The sequence below is a fragment of the Cataglyphis hispanica genome, chromosome 2, assembly GCF_021464435.1.
Source record: "Cataglyphis hispanica isolate Lineage 1 chromosome 2, ULB_Chis1_1.0, whole genome shotgun sequence".
Lineage (NCBI taxonomy): Eukaryota > Metazoa > Arthropoda > Insecta > Hymenoptera > Formicidae > Cataglyphis > Cataglyphis hispanica.
In genome coordinates, this window is record NC_065955.1 from 6,343,257 (window position 1) to 6,363,673 (window position 20,417).

The 20,417-nt window shown below is 33.4% G+C and overlaps 1 protein-coding gene across 1 annotated transcript in view; it reads right to left on the reverse strand.

Moving 5' to 3' along the window:
- LOC126858955 (probable G-protein coupled receptor Mth-like 1) overlaps positions 1-20,417 on the reverse strand; it is a 138,768-nt gene that overhangs the window by 65,447 nt on the left and 52,904 nt on the right. The window contains exon 4 of the mRNA XM_050609726.1: positions 19,044-19,122. Within this exon, the coding sequence (XP_050465683.1) occupies positions 19,044-19,122 (79 nt within the window). The remainder of the gene's footprint in view (positions 1-19,043; positions 19,123-20,417) is intronic.

The following is a 20,417-nucleotide window of genomic DNA, read 5'->3' on the forward strand; positions in this document are numbered from 1 at the left end:
ACCTGAAATGCCTGCGACGTAGTTAACGACGTAAAATTAACGAGTTAAATTAAATTCCACGGTTATTAAAATCATTAAAGTATTATCTGAATAAAAAGTGTAAAGAGCTATTAAATAGTCTTATTAAAAAAAAAAAAATTTGTCACTATTATAAGAATTTTAAATTTATTTGCAAATTTATCGCTATTATAAGAATTTTAAATTTATTTGCGAATTAAGATTAATAATCAATCTTTGTATCTCTTATACGTGTATTAATTAAAGGAAACTCTAAGATGGCTTTGTGCCTACTTGACGTACGGTGAACTGACGCGACCCGAGGCTGTCTTCTGAATTATTCAATTATTTCGGAAGCGGATGCGGCGGCAAACGTCACTTAGCGGTAAATACCGCTTGATGCGGCTTTCTGCAAAACAATAGCCCTTGCGTTTGCAACTCGCGAGGCAAGATTTTCCGAGAATATCGGCTGTACCGTTACGTCCTCCTTTGAGCACCACTGATTAGTATCGCGCACTGACACCCTTTAATCTAATAGAGAACGACAATGGGTCAACGATTATACCAATCAACGACGACGACGACATGCTTCAATGATGTCTGAAACGACCAATTAACGTTCAATCTCATCCTTCAATCGATTCTCGCGTAGAGCTCTCGAAGGATCTCTTTGATATCAATAGCTATAATGCTAATAATATACGTTAAATAAAATCGTAAGCAATGTAAATAATTCTGTTGCATTAAATCCACAATCGATCATATGCACACGATAAAATATTAATATATAAATTGTTTAATGTGCCGTTATTGTTTTGCAAACTGATTTTAATTATAATAAATTAATGAATTTCAGGAAGCAAGGCAAGCGCGATAAAAACAGATCAATTATGGATCCGCATACAAATTTCATCGGAAAAGATTTTAATGGATAAAAAATGTTCTAAAGAATATAAAGAAAAAGAAACTTTTAAAGAAAAAAATTTTACACGGTATGCATTTAGTACCTTTTTTTTAATTAAAAATTTGTTTTCTTAGCATTAATGAGGAATGTGAAATAATATTCCCGACATTCTCATCGGCCCGACGCGAGGGACGCACTTTTCTCGAGTCCTGCCGCAATGAGTAGGGGAGGATTCATTCGTGGATGAATCGTCGGTACGACCGAGCCATTATTCCGTGGCGAGGAACGCGGAATTTTCGAAATAAAGAGGCTGCGACGGCGCGACGCGACATGGTGGTCCAACCGACGACGAAACTTGCATACGAAGTGCATCTACGTGTACGGAATGTATGTCCTCGTGAATGCGCTTCGCGAAAATTCCGTTGCTTTGAGCCCTTCGAACGAGACCTTCAACAATTTTCTGCGGCGCAACGGAAGGAGACGGGCATACCTTCGTTATTACGTCGAGAATATTCAATGTGGCAGAATTTTACGCGGGAAGAGATATCCGGGTTTGACCACATGACATAGTCAAGCACTTATAACAATGTTAAAATTATAAAATAATTAATAAAAATAGAAGCAATTTATCTGCACCCCACATCTTTATTTCGATTAGCAACTTTCCGCCCATCTGTGTATTTTAAGAATGTATGTGTCATATGTCGAATCATTGACAAAAGCATGGAAATTTCGTAGACTGTTCTATTATTTCTTTTGAATATTTGTGTTAAATCTGAGAACAATTCTTTTGACGGTTTAGAAATTGTTTAAATTTAATGTTATTATTGATTCTTATGGAAAAACGAGTATTGTAGTACTTATTGACAAAAAAATGTGACAAAAAAAACATTGTCAATAAAATAAAAATTTTCACACATATTAAGAAAACGCTAATAAACATTTATGCAAAACTTGATTTAAATCCTTTATTCATTTAAAAGTTATTTATTAAAAATTGAAGAATCGTAATCAAAAATTTTAACATAAATTAGAAAAAATATTAGCTACAACTCTTTTCTTTGCGAAGATATTAAAAACCATTTTATTTTACTTTAATTCGGATTTATTTATTTAATTTTTTAAACAGTATAAACGTAAAATTTTTTTTTTTTTAATTTTGCCACTTTCTGCTACTATTATTATACAGCCAAAACATCCTTAATTGTAAGACTGATAAATATCAATTTTAATGAGACTTCTTCGAGGGCACTAAGAATCTGTATTACAAAAATGAACATCGTTTGTTAAATGTTGTTAATGGTAAATCAATGCATAGTTAGTTCCGACTTTATGAGATATATATGTATGTCGCTATCTAAATTAGAGGGAGGTTAAAAAGTTCCCCCTAAGAGAGATAGCTCGTCCGGGCCTTGGCTGGCACGTAGCCAATTATGGGGGTTAATTAATGTAGTGAACTCGCTCGCCGCCGATCTTCCGATCAGCTGACTGGTCGCATTGCCGTTTGAGGCCTCAAGGAAAGCGCTCAGCGCCCTTTCTCATTTTCTCGCGGAAATGGAAGAGCGACTAACGTGAGATCGCGATGACCTCGCCTTCATTGGATGGACAATTAGGTGCGTTGCTCGAAGCGTATAATTTCTCATGTAGCTAACCACTTTTGCGGGAATTGCCGTTTCTGATGATAACACGAACGATTTTCACGGTTATCTCCGCTGTGTCTTTTGATTCTTTTCGAAAGATAAAACGTCGAAGGTTTTATATCAATTTTCAAATAATATTGTTCAATATTAATTTGCCTTAAATTTTATCAAGTTCTATCATTTCTGGTTGATTTTTTTAGCGTTGATTACGAATCTGACATGATGCCATTTTTACAATTGAGCCAGATTTATAATTGACGCTACAAAAATCTACCAGAAATGACTTGATAGAATTTAAGGCAAAAAAGGAATCTCATAATGTCAACAGTGTAATTTTTTTTTAGAAATAGAATACACTTATGATGGAACAATTTACTCTCTCTCTCTCTCTCTCTCTCTCTCTCTCTCTTTCGTGTTTCCCAAAAGAAGAAGACGTCTTCTTAATGCGATCAAAATGCAAGAAGTTAAAAAAATGAACGAGAGTTAAAAACCTGTCTTGAATAATCTGAAATATCAACGGTAAAAGTATATCAGGACACGACACGATAGACATGTATTACCGTTCAATTCTCGCGGGCAGAAAAATCGAGCGCACCGTTATTAAACGTGGAGCCATTTCTCTGTATGCACAGACTCCCTTGGCGCTAATTAATCTGACAAGGAGCATTTATCCGAGAGCTCACAATGAAAACCGCTACGATCACCCGCGCTTATCTGTACTTGTTTCTCGGTCATCGATAGAATTATCGCGGTCGATTTTCGCGTTAGTACTCTGTAGAATGAGAATTGTGTATCGCGTTACCGTTACGTTTCATAGAGAACAATAATTATTTCCTAACACAATAGCGATAAGCAGCGCAAGCTTTGCTTTAGCAACGGTCGTATCGTTGGCGAATTAAAGACGCCTATTAAACTCGCAACAAGACCCGAGAGACTTTAAATCGTGAGCGAATAAATCGAGTTTGAGTGTCGAGCGAGTATTATTATCTTTCTACAAGGTGTTGTATAGTATCCAAATATATCGCCCGGCTCGAGTGTCAAAGTTATTTTCTTGATATCGATTTTAATATGTTTGATCATGTAGGCGATAAGCCGGCGTAAAAACATGAATAAACACGGGCTCACGAGTTTCTTTATAAGTATTTTCGACGATATATTTTAATAAGCGCAGCGAAGACAGAAGCGCAGGAGCCATTTGAATGGCACGGAGCCAACGGCAATAAGAAACTTACATAATTCTTGAACTACATTTAGCCGTGTGCCCTTATAAAAGAATATTACAAAAACAATTCAAGTACAAAAATATCATTGAAGTGACGGAAATTACAACAAAATCATGTTGATATCTTGAGCGTTCTTACGAAAAATAAATCGAGCTTCACGATTCGCGATTTGTATGTTCATACTTTCGAAGAATGGAAAAGAACCACGGATCGGAGGTGTGAGATTTTCACATTCCATACTGCTACGCAATCTCTTTTCACATATTCACATTTCAGAAAAGAAAAATGCGCATCGGGAAATTTCATCCTCTTTTTTTCGTGTTTTTGAAAAACCATAAATTTGACATTTACGTTACAAATTTTTATTATCTTTCGTAATTTAAAATACATATAATGGAAGTAGTTATATGATTTCTAAATTCGCAAAATTAAAAAAAAATATATAAATAAAAAATATTTAAATATATAATTATTTCCATTAACGTTTACACATTGATATATAAACATAGAGAAAGATTTATTTGTAAAATTAAATAATATTTTCTTCTATTTCAAAAGGAAAATAAATTGTAAATAATTTAAATATTATTATATATATTTTTTAAATTTCTAATTATGTCAAATTATTCAATATTTATAAATTCGATATTTGTTTCATAATACATTTATTTATAAATTTTTGAATTTTAGGCAAATAAATTTTTCGTTATATAAATTTATATGTATAAAAATTATTTTTATATGTATGTATATATATATATATATATATATATATATATATATATATATATATAAATGATTGCGTACCTATAAAAAGACGAGCATAACTTTCACAATGCAAGTACAACAGTATGTTATGCTTTTTTATATTACAAATACTCGGTTTCGAACACGTTTTTCGCACATTTGAATACGAAGCAGCAGAGAAGAACTCTCCGAACAGTTGCAAATTTACATAACTTGCACTTCCTTACAACATGCAGTTGCAAGAACGTGTATATTGCAGAAGAATTTTATTTTATTAAAAAGTGAAAAAAATCTTGTAGAGAGTTTCACATCAACTTTATCATTTATATCTAAAAATTCTTTATCTAATCTAGATTTCCTCAATAAAGAAAAAATTGAGACAATAATTCTTAACTTCTAAAATATTAAATATTAAAAGAAATAAAAAAAAAATCAATTTTTAAAAATTCTATAAGCTCGAGTAAATAATAGATATTTCGTACTAAGACTAGATAAAATTTTAATCTTTCATTAATTTTAAGAGATAATTTTAATATATTTATACGAACGTTTTGTTGAAGATTTCTTATATAAAGATGTGCAATGTTAGAGAAAAAAAGACTTCTTCTTTTTATCTTTCAAAAATATCGTATTAATTCATCAATTCCGTTGACGAAGGTAATAGCAAAAATAAATCTTGCTTAAATCACAAAAATAGTACGTTGCTTATCTGCCGAAATTCGAGTTCTCGCCCGTTGCTATATCGAGCGTTCGGGAAATAAACACAACTTGAGAAGCACGAAGAGCTTCTCGCCTCGCACAGCTGCATCTCTCTCTCGCGTATTATTCCAAAGAGTCTAAAAGAATTCGTAGAATTTGCAAATTCGAGAATTTCACGCTGCAACGCGCGGCGCATTCATTCGCACGATGTTCCATACCGGATTCTACCGCAGAAGGGTTGTTTTTTTTTTTTTCCGCCGAGGATCGGGGATCATCGTACGAGCGATTCCACCGCGAAAGCAGGGTCCGGCAGGTGATGCAGGTGCAACCTGCGGCTACGGAGGTCGTCGACTCTTGCCGACGACGCTCCGATGCTCCGTCTCGGTCTTGCCTTTCGCTTCCTTTTCTGGCGAGTTCCCTGTATTGTGCGTGGTTAGACCGGCTTGCAAAAAACACGACCTCGTTTTACGAAAAGATGAAGTAAAATATTTTAGAATAATAAAATACTCACGTAATAATTACGTTTGAAACGTGAGCGCGAGTATATTCTTTACATCACGATCTCGATCTCTAAATTTTTATATAATAATTATATTTATATTTGTCTCTAATATTTCTTGCAACATTTCAGTGAGATCTGAAAATGTATGATGTACTAACAAATAATTTAGTTTTCATATTTTTTTCGATTTCATCGACAAGAATTTTATCAACATTATATTGTTTACACACTCGAGGTCTAGAAAGTGTACTGATAGAAATTGAAATTTCAACACTAAAAAAAGTTATGTTGGGCAAATAAAAATTACACAGAATGTTTGTTTACATTATTTACTATTATTATATTTTTTATTATATATATTTTTATTATATATATATATATATATATATATATATATATATGTACATCAATAAAAATATATATACAAATAATATATATAATAAAAAAAAAAAATTTTAATGTAATAAAAGTAAATACTTATATAAACAAACATTCATTTTCGTTCACTCAGCATAACTCCTTCTTGATGTAGAAATTTTAATTTTCGTCCGTGTATTTAATTTTACTCGATACTTATTAAAGTATTTTAATAAAAGATTGTACTTGCTTGATTAAAAATTGAAATACAGAAGAAATAATACGTATACATCGCAAAATCCCATAATTTGCAACGAACTGTGCAGAGAAGACGAGAGAAGAATTACTTTATTTAGATTTTGAATTAAAAAATTGCTTAATCGATGGTTTGAGGTAGCCTACTGATTGTATCTATCATTGCATCGTACCGGTTGAAATTCAGCGAACCCTGACTGACTAAGAGTGCAATCACTGCAAACCACGGTCACGGAAGATGAGCGTATCATGCAGTACGATCCCTGACAATGTCACGCTTCTGAGGGTTCACTGTCAGAGAATCGCCGAGCCAATTGTACGTTACGTCTTTCATGCATCAGCGTAATACCTTTCGGCTTTTCATTTCTTTCTACGAATTTCTTCATAAAGATCCGGATTTTAAATTCATTCCTTCATACAAATAGCCGTGAAAACGCGAGAACAAGATTTTCGTATTGCATTCCCTCTCTTAATTAAATCTTAATCTTTCGCGTTTATTTTCTCTCTTCAACTTCATTTTGTCACACAAATAATAGAAACTTTTATTTTATATTATTATGTTATAGAATTATTTTATATAAATATTATAAAAGGTAATCTACACATATATTACTGATGTAAAATGAATTTTTTAAAAACTTTCTGGATAAGAAGATCCAATGCAAGATTAATTTTATTGCAAACTAATTTTATTCTTTTTTCTTTATTTGCGACAATATGTATGCTATTACAGTCCGTTAGTAAAAATATTAGCTTTTTATTTAACCAAAGTTTCATTGAATCTCTGTTATTTTATTGTTCCATTTTTCTGAAAGGAAAAGAAATCAGTTAAATCTTAGTTACTTTTAATTAATGTTGTCGAAAATGGAACTTCCATAAGAAAATATATGAAAGTTGGAATTTAATTCGCCGCAGTTTTGTTAGGAAATTGAATAGAAGACCTAAGTCTACCAGATGTTTTCAATCAACAAAGTCGCGTCCTAAAAGTGGTAGATTACTTTTCTTACTCAATCTTTTTCTCTCTTTCTCTCACTCACATGTTACTCATCAAAGAGTTTATAGTTACCGAGTTACATTGTAAGTAACTCTAACTATTCATTTGCCTAATTTATGCGCATTTATGGTTTATGCACTTTATAATTTATGCATTTCCATTGCATAATATTGCAGAAAGCAGTAAGATAAAAAACGCCGATGCGGCGAAAGATTGTCATGTAACTTGGCACCACCAGTCTCGCAACGCATGCTCGCACATGCGTGACAAACATATTCTCCGGATATACAAGGTGATATATAACGTGCAAGATGCACAAAAGATAACAACAAGAGAAATTTAGCTTTGTTGAGTCTCCGGATTATTGTATATAAAGCGAAGAAATGTCAAGTAATTGCCACTGTTTAATTAATTAACAACAAATTAACGTATGCTAATGAAGCAAACGGGGATCCGGAGAGCTGAGATCATGGAGGAATTTTAACGCGATTGCGAAAGCACGCGGAGAAGTACGATGGAACGTGAGATAACACGCGATGGTATAACGAGTAATTTTAAAAATAAGAAACTAGATGATAATCTAAGAAAAAGAATATATATATAAGAATATATGTATGCAAGATGCATATATGTATACCGATTGTAATTAATTACTTGATTAATAATTAATAGTTAATAATCAAATGTTAATAAAATTAAAATAATTATTTATCGACATAAGAAATTAATTATATATAAAAAAATTTTGTCACTGAATGTGCGTTTATCATTTCCTGATCTCGTTAGTAAAAATAAAAAAAAAAAAAAATTTTGTCACAAGATGAAATTGGAAAAGAAAATAAATACGAAGATGAAGAAGTCAGAGAAAGAAAGAAAGAAAGAAAAAAAAAGCATGAAAGCATCGACAAGAAGTACACGAACTACAGCATGAATCTTTGGCACCGCTCACTAAGAGATACTCTTTCCTCTGCACCGGGTCTCGAGAGAATCAGACTCTGAATTCTAACGACCGTTCATGATTTACTCGGTCTGTTCACAGGATGCACGAGAAACGTTCTTGATATAGTCTGAGAGTACATTCGCGCCAAGGTACAACTTTTGTCCTCGAATGTTGAGGAAGACATTTCTCGCAGTTCATCCGACGAATCTCTTGATTATTTATGCGATTCCTAACAAGATGTCTACGATCGCAAATTATCATGCAATTAGAGAGATTGTTATTAATATTAATAATAATAATTAATAATGATTAGAATATAAAATAAAATACTTAAAGAAAGAGAGATGCATAAATTATACTAAATAATTATTATATATGTCGTAACCAGATTACATAATCCGTTGTTTTATAAAATGTCTAGGCATTTTATAAAGAGCCTCATTCTTAAGTTATATAATAGTTAAAAATGAAATTTTTAACTATTATATAACAATTCACCAAACATAACGATTTGAACATGGTTTTATATTCTGACTCAGAAATCATTTCAGTCATTTTATGAACTGTCTTTGTAGAACAGCCATCTATAGAAAAAGATAATTATATTATAATATTAATAAATAATTATAGGTATTTCTAAACGAGAAAAAGCTTGTATGAACACTTGTTGTATTTATTACTTATTATACTTATGAATACTTGTAGTATTTATTACAATTAAGGTTTTATAAAAGTAACATAAATAAAATTCTCGAAAATAATGTTTGAAAACGAATAATAAAAAGAAATATAAGTTAAAAAGAAAATAAAAAAAAGATATTTATTGTGACTATTTTATCAAATGTAACATAAAGTAAGGTCAATAAAAACGCGTCGTTTATAATAAAAGTTTATAAATAAACTGAAATAAACCAACCAGAATCTAAAATAATGTATAAATCGTTGCGTTTGACAATGTAGCGAGTCGCTTGTTAGCGTTTTATAAAAAGACTAAAATTTTTAGCCAGATTGTAAAATATATCTCGTTTTCAATCTGACTTGAGAATCTGATCGCATTTTATAAAATGCCTAGACATTTTATAAAATGACGGATTATGTAACTTGTCTGCGATATACATATTATAACAGAATATAATGAGATGTAGTTGATTAAAAAATTTTGTCGCATTATTTTTGACTAGGATTTCGAGAAAATAGCCCACGTAAATTAGCGACAAATGAGAAAATAAAGGAATATCACGTGGTAACTTGTCACGCAAAACACGTGGCGCAGCCACGGCGTCTCAAAATAGGCAAAAAGGTAAGTTAAGTTACAACTGCAATTTAACATGATTATATTATAATGCATTGTTATTTTGTGTTATTACAACACGCAGAGCGGAATGGACGCGCGGGGGGCAGCGTCGTCCTGCGTGACTGTAACGCGCAATTGTGTTATGCAAATGGCGCATTATGTAGTCGCGACACGACCTGAACGAAGAGGCAACGAGGGGCAGCGGCTCCTGAGACACCCCCGATCCAGTTTGAAGGAAATCGGCTGCTGCATATCCCGACACGCGGACTACCGTGATTCCTTTTCATCTGTTCTCCCTACACGTTCGCGATTACCAGAGAATTTCATCGCGCGGCCAAGTCGACCGGGGACATCGATCATGGTAATAAACCCTGCTTTCTTTCGCGGAAGATCTATCTTCCACGCGGCACGTATCAAAGGGGAACAAAAATACGCGGCGAAGACACGATGATGTGTATCATGCTCGCGTTGGAGAACCCCGGCGACGCGTGAGTTCTAAAGGTTTCGCGTGATTCACTCGAGCTGTTCTGACCGAGCGGTACTCATTATATATATATATATATATATATATATATATATATATATATATATATATGCATCTAGAAGAAAGAGAGAGAGAGGAGGAAAAGTGTTCTACGGTAGCTAATGAGCCAAGCTGGAAGCCACGTCGGTTTATGTAATCTCAACACTTAGCAATGCCTAGAGATTTAATACGAAATGGTAGCAATAAATGTTTTAACTATTAGCTAATTATTTATGTCTTTAGAAATTTATGTCGTATACATTATTCCGTATTACACATCATATTTGAAGATAATAAAGATAGAATTGTTGGTGTGTTAGAAAATAACATTGTAAAACGAATTAAATTGTAAAGACGAAAATAAATAATGAAGCTTTATTTGACAATTTAAGAAAGCCCATAACGGTATGTCCCTTTAATCAAAATCCGAAAAAATTGCGAATAACATCTAATAATCTTTTTCGACATATTTTCGATAAGAAAAAGTAAACGTTAAATTCCCCCCTCTCCAAAAAAAAAAGAAACAACAATAGTTATATATGCATTTTCCGATATTTATTTCTACCGATATCGATATCTGATATGGTCAGTTTACGCGAAAACTGAATGAAACGGTTCGCGGACAGGAAACGCTCCGGAACAAATCGAATCTGAATCCGAAGATCAGAACGCGCGAGAAATAAAATGGAGAAGAGCCGGGATGCGACCAGCAACACGTGTCCTGAATTCTAAAAGCTCCGGCGTGATTCACTCGGTTGGTTTGCCGCTGGCGGTTCCCGCGGGGACACCGCATTTCATGACACCCGCCATAACCGACAATCGCATAATAGACTGCGGGAATGGAAGCTGCACACACCGAGAGTGACACAACGAGACGGTTATTCGTTTATCTTTACACGGGCGGGTCGTTGACTAGCAAAACCGGCCGAGGTCCCCCGGCTTTTAGAGCCGACAGTCACGTTACGTTAACGCAATTTGCATGCATTATCTAAACGCGTAACGAGCAACGCCGCGAAGAGGAAAAGGAGGAAGGACGTCGAAGTCGTTAACCCGCTTGTGATCTAGAAAGAGGAACGCATAGCTTCTTTCCCGGCAAGTCACCTTTTGTATGAGATTATATGCAGTAATGGTTAATTTAACAAAATTTTTAAACAATTTACAAATATTAAAAATCAGAGAATTAAATTTTTATCTCTCCCATATAAGCCATATATATTCTGTTTTGCAAGACTTAAGAAGGCACCCATTTGAACTTTCGAAAAATAAGTACATTTTCTAGATTTTTTTTGCAGCGCAACGACTTGATAAAACCTTTTTATCTTTTTTACAATATTAATACAATATTATTAAGTACTGAAATAAAAATTTTCAGCTTAAAAAAATTTTTGAAATTATGCAAATATTTGCAGATTTACATTTTCATGCACGCTGCTTTTGTTCCTCATAAAATTCCTAATACGATTCTGCTAACGAAATCTTTTTTAATTCAATTCACCATTTTTTTTTATTATAAATAAAAAAGATGGACTTTTTTTCAATATATATTTTTTTATTTTTTTTAAATTTAAAAAAAAACGCTTAGACAGCAGATAGCTATTAATATGTTTAATAAAAAAAACTTCTATCTCTTTTAGAGATGATAAAGAAACGTTTTCATGCACACCATAAAATTGGAGGAGCTCTGCAAATATCCGCATAACTTAAAAAAAATTTTCTTTCAACTGAAAATTTTTATTTAAGTAGTTAGTTAATATTGTAAAAAAATTAAAAATTTTTATTAAGTCATTGTAAAAAGACTTGGAAAATATATCCATTTTTCGAGATTTCAAACGGGTATGCCCCTTTAAAACACTTTGACATACGTAGATCGCTGTTTTCCCTTAACTTTTATCAATTTACAAATTGGCAGTTGGTGCCGTAAAGGCGAAGCTCGTTGTAGATGTCTAAATCTCGTTATAGTCGGTAGAATGACTCTCCTTCGGAATCGAATACCTGTATACACGCGCGATTTCCCTTTACCGCTCGATCTCGGCCCGAGTTCGATAGCACTCGAGACGGGTCGCGCGGCCAGAGTTTCTCTCTCGTCCGTGACCCTAAATTAGCTTAACCGTCCGACTTCGAAACTCGGCCTGGCGGCAACTTCTTCGTCGAGAACTTGCGCTCGAGACTGCGGCCACCGCTGCCGTCGCACAACATATCTACTACGCTGACCGTCGCGTTTGCGGTCGTAGCTGTCGGTTTGCCGTGCCTTCCGCATTTGCCGGCAACGGGCCTCGCACGAGTACCTCGCCACACTCGGACCGAGAGTGTATATCCCGTGTGTATTCCGGATGAGTTCGCTTTTACGTTAGGTCTGTTGATTTTCGTGCTCGAAGGATCTCCAAATACCGAGTTTATATAACAGACGAAGGTGATGATCGCTCGAGGAAAATGTATCGATATGTATTATATTTTGACATTTAGATTGTAATTTAATGAATAAAGTTAAACTTGTAAAAAATAGTAACATATATTTGTTTCTATTAATATTTTATAAAATTTATATATGTATTTAATTGAGAAATAATTTACTTGCATGCTCTTTCACAAAAATTGTTTCTTTAAATTTATTCAAACTCTATATTATTTTATATTATATTGTTTATCGTAACTCTATTATATATTTTATATTATAACTATATTTTGTTTGTACCTATATATAAAAAAAAATATAAATAAATAAATAAATAAATAAACAAAAATATATATATAAATATATATAAGAGAAAAAATTATTATAAAAAATAGTATATAGAAAAAAATTATAAAAAAATAAATAACTAAATATAAAGAAACAACTGGCTTGCTATATGTGATTCTTGTCGGAAATTATTCGTACAACGAGACGAATGATCCGCGACCAGATCAAATTACACAAGATATAATCTCGCGCGGACGTGACTGACTGTAGAAGAGGACACAGGCCTCGTTCCGGTCCTCCTGCCGATAGATCAGTTGAATATACATACGTATTGCAATTACAAGAAGACCATTGTGCCTTGCGAAATTCGACAAGCGCTCTCACTCAGGGAGGCCTAGTTTCGGATATTTAGGTCACGTTCCTCTTGGCATCCACTTTAACGTTCGAACAAACCCGTCAATGGACGAGAATCGATGTATTTATAGTTAACTGACGCATTGAAACCGACTTTATTCTTTGAAGAACAAGAAGATCGGAAAAGTAGAGGATGTCGAGAGAGAAATAAATCGCGTGATATGATTTTTTGACATTGCGAGAATTGCGACAATAATAGACGAAGCGGAAATTTGTTCAGAAGATGCGCTCATCGATGCGGGATTCGGAAGCGGATTAGTAAAAGAGATAGCGAAAAAAATCTGGTGACTCTGAAGAACGAGGGAAGAAAGATAATGAGTCGCTTTCGCGACAGTACAGAAGGGGGCTTAATCGACTATCATTACGAAGCGGTCGCCACGCGATAAGATTAAGCCCGGTATAGTTAATCATGGTCTCATCATAGCCTTTTCTTAGTCGATTAAGCACCTTCTTAATCCTAGCATTTTGCAGTTAATAAGAGGTGATAAATGAGATATTAGTGAATTATGCTCTATCATTTAGGAAATATGAGACACACTATTTTGTAGGAGAAACTGTAATTAAATAAATCAAGTCGCACGCTTTTGATTTCTAACGCAAGTTTTTATTCTTGCGGAAATTTAAGGATATTTTGACTACAGTAGTAACAAAAAACTATCAAATTTAAAAACAACAAATATATTTCTTATTTTTTTTACTCGTTTTTTTTTTATTTCTTATTACTCGTTTATATATATTTCTTATTACTCGTTTATTTAGTTTAAAAAATTAAATCGGGATTATAAAAAAAAATTTTAATATCACAAAACAATAGAGTCTTCGTAAAAGAAAATAGTTAAAATTAATATTTTTCCTAATTTATGACAAAAATTTTTGATCATGAATATCACCTAAAATCAACTGTAAGAAAGAAAAGAAACGAGTGATTTGTAGAAAGAGAGAGAGAGAGAGAGAGAGAGAGAGAGAAAAATAAAATTTTTCTACAAGTGTCAATAAATAATTTTTAAATGAGTAAGTGGATCTAAATCAAGTTTTGCAAATATTTATTAGAGTTTTCTTAATAAATGTGAAAATTTTTATTTCGTTATCAATTTTCGATATTTTTTCTCTTGTCAAATTTATCAATAAGCGCTACAATATGTGATTTTTCATAATAATCAAAAATAACTTTAAACTTAAATAATTTCCAAACCGTCAAGAGAATTGTGCTCAGATTTTGCATAGATACTCGGAAGAAATAGTAGAACAGTCTACGAAATTTTCATGTTTTTGTCAATGTTTTGACATATGACAGATACATATGACAGATACATCCTTAATCATTCGCGTCACGCACAGTCGCTTATTCGCGCGCGATCAAAGAAATCGAGGAGACTGGTTATCGAGAGCGAGATAAATGAAGTTAATGAGCTAGTTCTTCGCAGGGACAGAAGAGACCTTAACGAACGTATGTACATATATGTATATATAGATATACGCGAACGGCAAAACACTTGACCACTCTTTGCAGGACACGCTCGCTTTGTTTTGCTGGATCGGCCATTGTCTTGCTGGGAACCATTGAAATTAGTTTCTTCGTTGTTGACAATGACTGATTGTGCTGCTCGTGTTAAAGGCGAATTCACGTGCATCGTTCCCCCTCAACCGGCTACTATTAAAGTTCCGAGAGACAACAATTTTACTCGAATAATTGAGGTACATTGGAATCTGGGATCTCTAAGAACGATTTTTCCTTCCTTCTCGTAAAATGGCCATTCATAAATCTTTCTTCTTTTACGTCTCGGAGTGCGGAGAAATTCTTTACTTTAATCGTACAATCTCAAAAGATTGATATTATTGCAAAAAATATACTGCATCTACACGCACGTTACATAAGTGTATTAGTAAAAAAATATTTTTATTGGGGAACAAATAATAGAGACCTGTCGAGTGTGAATAATTCTGAGAAAAATTTATGCGTTGCAAAAGGATACTGGCAGCTATGCAGAATGCAAATTCATTTAGAGAAGAAACGCTAAGTGCACGCCGAGGTCACAACGTCGTGTTATAAGACTTGGCGGTTGCAGTTTACCGTGGGAAGCTACTTGGATGTTAGATAATTGAATAATTTCTCAGAAAATATAGGCGCGAGAGTGTCAGAGCAAAAGAGAGAGAGAGAGAGAGAGAGAGAGAGAGAGAGAGAAAAGAAGACGGAAAGCATGAGCACATAGAAAACGACATATAGAAACCTTCTCACGCGGAAAAACTCACGACGCGACCTTCGCGTGCAATTAAACGTAACGGCATCGGATTCTCCTTGATGGAATAATGTCACAAGTACTGCTAATTGCTACGATGGGAGGGTAATTGGGTAGTCGAATGCTGGGTTGCTTCTGCCACGGAAGCGTAAGAAAATTACACGAGTCGTGAAATTAGTTGGCTCTCTCGATTCAATATATACAGTGCTCGACATTGTGTAAAACAACGTACTTGCAGGCGAATATCATTGACCTTATGACCAGAACAATAGAATATGTTCATTAGAAACGGATTTATATTATACAACACGTTCAGTGTATCGTAAACTCTAGTATTGTTTGAATAGATCATTTCAGTGGATTATAAAATTAAACGCTCAGTAAATTAAATATTAATTATCTCGAATAATATGATAACGTAAAATTGCTATTTAAGTATTATTAGTTTATATTATAAAAAAGATTTCTCACTTCTTGTGAGGGCTAATTTCTCTCTCTTTTTTTATTACGGCCTGTCAGATTTGCTGTGACGGTGTCTATGAGTCTATCGGATCTAAATTATGTTGTTATATAAAACATTATCGTTCAATGAATGAAAAATTGCTAATTCAAACTTATAGATTTGGAAAAATTGATGAATATATAAACAAAACGCTTTATTCGTGCTATAATTTTTTAAATCCCATCTCAATAATTATCTCCACTTTTAAGAGAGAATAAAATAAAGAAAATAAAATTTACGAAATATATCTTTAAAAAGATATTTTTCACAAAATAATTTTTTTCGATGGTCAGTGCAACGACCGTGCGTACGCTGGCGCGTAGCCGCAAATGACATCAGGATAATTTTCCAGCTCGAAAATCACGGAGCAAGCCGTGCAGCCACCGTGAACGCGCAACGTGCCGTTGACACTTCAACAAGTGGATACAACACGCCGGCGCACGTGTCGCCGACAGTTTTGGTGTGTGTACGTTGCGCGTGCGAGAGAAAGAGAAGGACGGGAAAAAAACGGGGATAAAAGTGCGGACGGCGTTTGCGAGAGTGCAAGTTCATCGAACCACGCTAGTCGAAAAGTCAAAGCGGTTGATGCGAATGCTTTATCGCGGCTTACCGCACGCGTTTAAATATTTTTAGTCGTCACCCAGGCGAAAGGTTCGCGAAAAGTCCAAGGTTCCGTTAGTTACGCGGTTTTCTAGTCTTAGGTATCATTGTCACACGTATATCCAGGTTACAGTAACCGCGAATTGAAACAGTTACAAGAAATGTTACATGAAAGCGAGATCATGGTATCTATTTAAATCCTGTAAAAATTTTCCCTGAAAATCCCTTAATTTTGTAGGTATTTAAAAAATTCCAAGTAAAGAGAATATTTTAAATATTTTTTGATGCAATTTCCTAAAATAAGCTTTTTTTATTGTATTTTCTTTTGACTTTTTTATTATTTTTCTAATGTTTTTCATTCATATGAAGGCAAAACATAAAGCCACTTAAGTTTCAAGTACTAAATTTATAAATGTATTGAAAATAAAACTGAATAGCTCTCGTTAAGATAAAATTTTTTAATTTGTATGATATTTTTGGTTTTTTGGCGAATTGTCTACCTCTTACAGTATAAAAACAAAATTATCAAAAAAAAAAAATTGTTTTTTTTTAAATTCCCCGAGTCCCAACAAAGTTTTTAATAAATATATCATGTTATGTTACGTACGCATTTTCTATCGCATTTCTTTTCGCACTAAAAACGAAAAATTTGAAATTACGACAATTTGTAATACAATAATCGCGGAAAACGATCCAGAGCGTACTAAAATGTGAAAATATAGTATTTGATTTTGCGCAATTGAAATTGTTGCATCGATTTATATTTAAATAAATATATCAGGCGTCATAAATCACGCTGATTCAACTGCGAGCGTGGATTACGCATAGCAAGATACAGACGGCAGATAAATCCTCGATGAAACGGGAAAAATAACGCACGAAGAAACACGATACGAGACGATTGGTTGAAAGAAAGAAAGTAGAAAAGATAGTGTACACCGTATAATCGCGGGTACGCCAAGAGCAAGAAGATGAAGAAGAGACCCGTTATAATGACCGCGTTGCATCGCATTAACCAGCCGACCGAGTGATCCTGATCCAATCTCTCTCATCCTGATTTTGCCTCGAGGAGCAAAGCTTTTATCGTCTGACGACAATCTACTATCCCTAATGATCACAATTCTTACGACTTTCGGCTACGAATCATAGTATATAGTGATATTTTTATTAAACTTATTCAATGCCTATTAAAAGGATAAAACTCATTTTTAAAGCTTATTTAAAATTTAAAATTGCGGGTAAAATGTTAATAAGTATTAGAGTTACAGAACTATTTTTCTGAATTGGAATTCAGAAATATAAATCTTACTGTATACAATAAGATTTCTTTCTGCGCCAAAATATAGGAATCGACTTTTCTATCTTTCATTTCTATATCAAATTTTCCAATTATTAATTTTTATATTAAAAAATATAATTATTAGAAGTAAAGATTTCTAATTTATTAAACGAAATAAGAGAAATTATTTGTAAAAAAATGCTTTAATGGCTAAAATTTGATGCTTTGATGTTTTCGTCTGGAAATATAATTACCACGGAAATGTATATACGCATGATCAATGGATCGGAAAATCTCATTAGAATTCTGAAACAAGTTTGTAGTCTGCATGATACTTTAATCGCAACGATTACGTAAATGAGATGTGACCGTGAGCGACAGTACAATTGCGTTTGTGATTTATACGTTCTCTCGCGCGATTCTAGTACTTTTTATAATCATACATGGATGAGTAGACTTTAATTAGCTATAAAATGCCGCGGGCAAGAAACGAATAAAGCTCGCCCTGAAATTTAGTTCAATTATTATGATCGTTTGCCCGCGTATGGACGATTTATCCGCATTGTATAATTATTTCGAACCACATAATGAGGCGACGCGTTAATTAGGTTTATTCCGCCATTATCCGCGCGCCATCAATACTCGTCGGGATAATTAGGTATTTTATTATTCTAGGAATAAAAGCAGCGTGCTCGAAAGCTAAACCGGTCCAAATCAATAAAACCGCACGCTATCCGTTTACGAGGCAAATGTTTATCCCATTCTCTCTCCCGAATCTTCCGATTGCGGCTCGCTAATATCTCGTTTAAATATTTCCGGATTCCTTCGAATCTATAATAAAATACTTGACAATAAATGTAGCTACTTTCGCGACAACAACCTGCACTAGTATTTTATTATGCAACAAAAATCGATGGAGTGCCTCCTCTTCTTTCTCGAGAAATATATTTTTTTTTCTTTCTTTAATATTTTTATAGATAACGTCGCGAGGTACAATGACATTCCGGAAATTCCAGAAATCTTCCAAGGACAATAACGTAATGTTACGAGCATCTAAAGTACCAAAGGATAGGTCGAATTCTCAGATATTCGAAATATAAAGTATTATGGAGACTTTTCCGATAGCTCGCCTAACAATTTTTTAAAATTATATTTTAAAATTATATTTTATAAAAATTATGATATCAGATAACAGATCGTATAAACTACTACACATATCTATATAATTCACATTTGAAAAAAATATCAGGACTCACCTAAACGTCCACCAAATGTTGAAGCACATCGTGTTCAGCCAGAAGAAAGCAGCCAGGAAAAAGAAATGTGCCATGATCGCTGAAACATAAAAAGACAAGTTTATATATATTACACGTATATGCAAATATAAATATTGAATAAAAAAGATGTAAGAATCAAAGTTAACAATATTGATCATTTTTTTTTAATTAACAATTTCTGGTATTTAAGAATATTTTTTATCCGGGTGTATGTATCCAATTATAATAAAATTTAACGCTGTTTCAACACCTGTAGTAAATCTATCAATACAATCGATCTTTAATCATTCATCCAAACTCTTAACAGATTCAAGACATCTTGTAACGAGTAAACGAGCTCGCTGAACAAAGATCGCGGCTTTTCCGTACCTCGTTGTATTCTCTCTAAAAGATTCATAAACCATAGTACGGGGGAGGGTGAGTTTCGAGGGTGCGACACGCAAGCAAAGAGCGGAACGAAATTTCGGAGGGAGGCAGCTTTTGTAAGGATCCGTTTGAATGGTCGCCAAGAGGGTGCGACTGGTGATGTTTATAAATTTTTAAGAGCGTTACCCACATTCATCCTTAGAATTCGTGCGTCTGTTCCTAATGAAGACGAAAATTACGTGGGATGATAATCTTTGCTGAGTATATTGAAACAACATTTCATTTTGTAAAGGTGCCATTTGATTTATTATTTATGAAACATAAAAACATAAGTAACTGAGCAGTAATTATATTAAATCGAAATAGAGATGAAAATTAAATATTATGAAGTAGAGATGAAAATTAAATACACAAATATACTGTATAATAAAAATATAATTCTGATTTTTTATCTTTATCCTCTCATTAAAAAAAGCATTAATAAAAAATCTTGCTTTATAATAAATAATAAAAACTTTTTTATTCTCTCTTCCTAAATTTTTATAATAATTTTTTAATTAATGTTTTTTTTTATCTTTTAATTTATATATGATCACGTGGGCTATGTTATATTCGTGAAGCACCATAAAAATGCAGAAGCGTGCTAAATTACGAAATCATGGTAACGATGTAAAGATCCAATGGCAAGAGAGATGAAATATCGTTTCAATATTTGCGTGGTTTGCGTATTGATAAATTTTTAAAAGCGCGTCCAACGTGTGTGTGAATGTGTATGCATGTTTGCCCTTAGAATGCGAAACAATGAGCACAGAATGCAAGCTGGCAAGAACAACGGCATAAATTTCTAAAAACACGATCAACAAACACGTATAATGGTGGCGACAACAAATAAACATGCTCAATGCGCGTTCAGAATCTGTCAAACTTTTCTTCGCAAATAAATACTTTATTTTTAATAAGCGTGGATATGAATATGCAGCGGAGTAT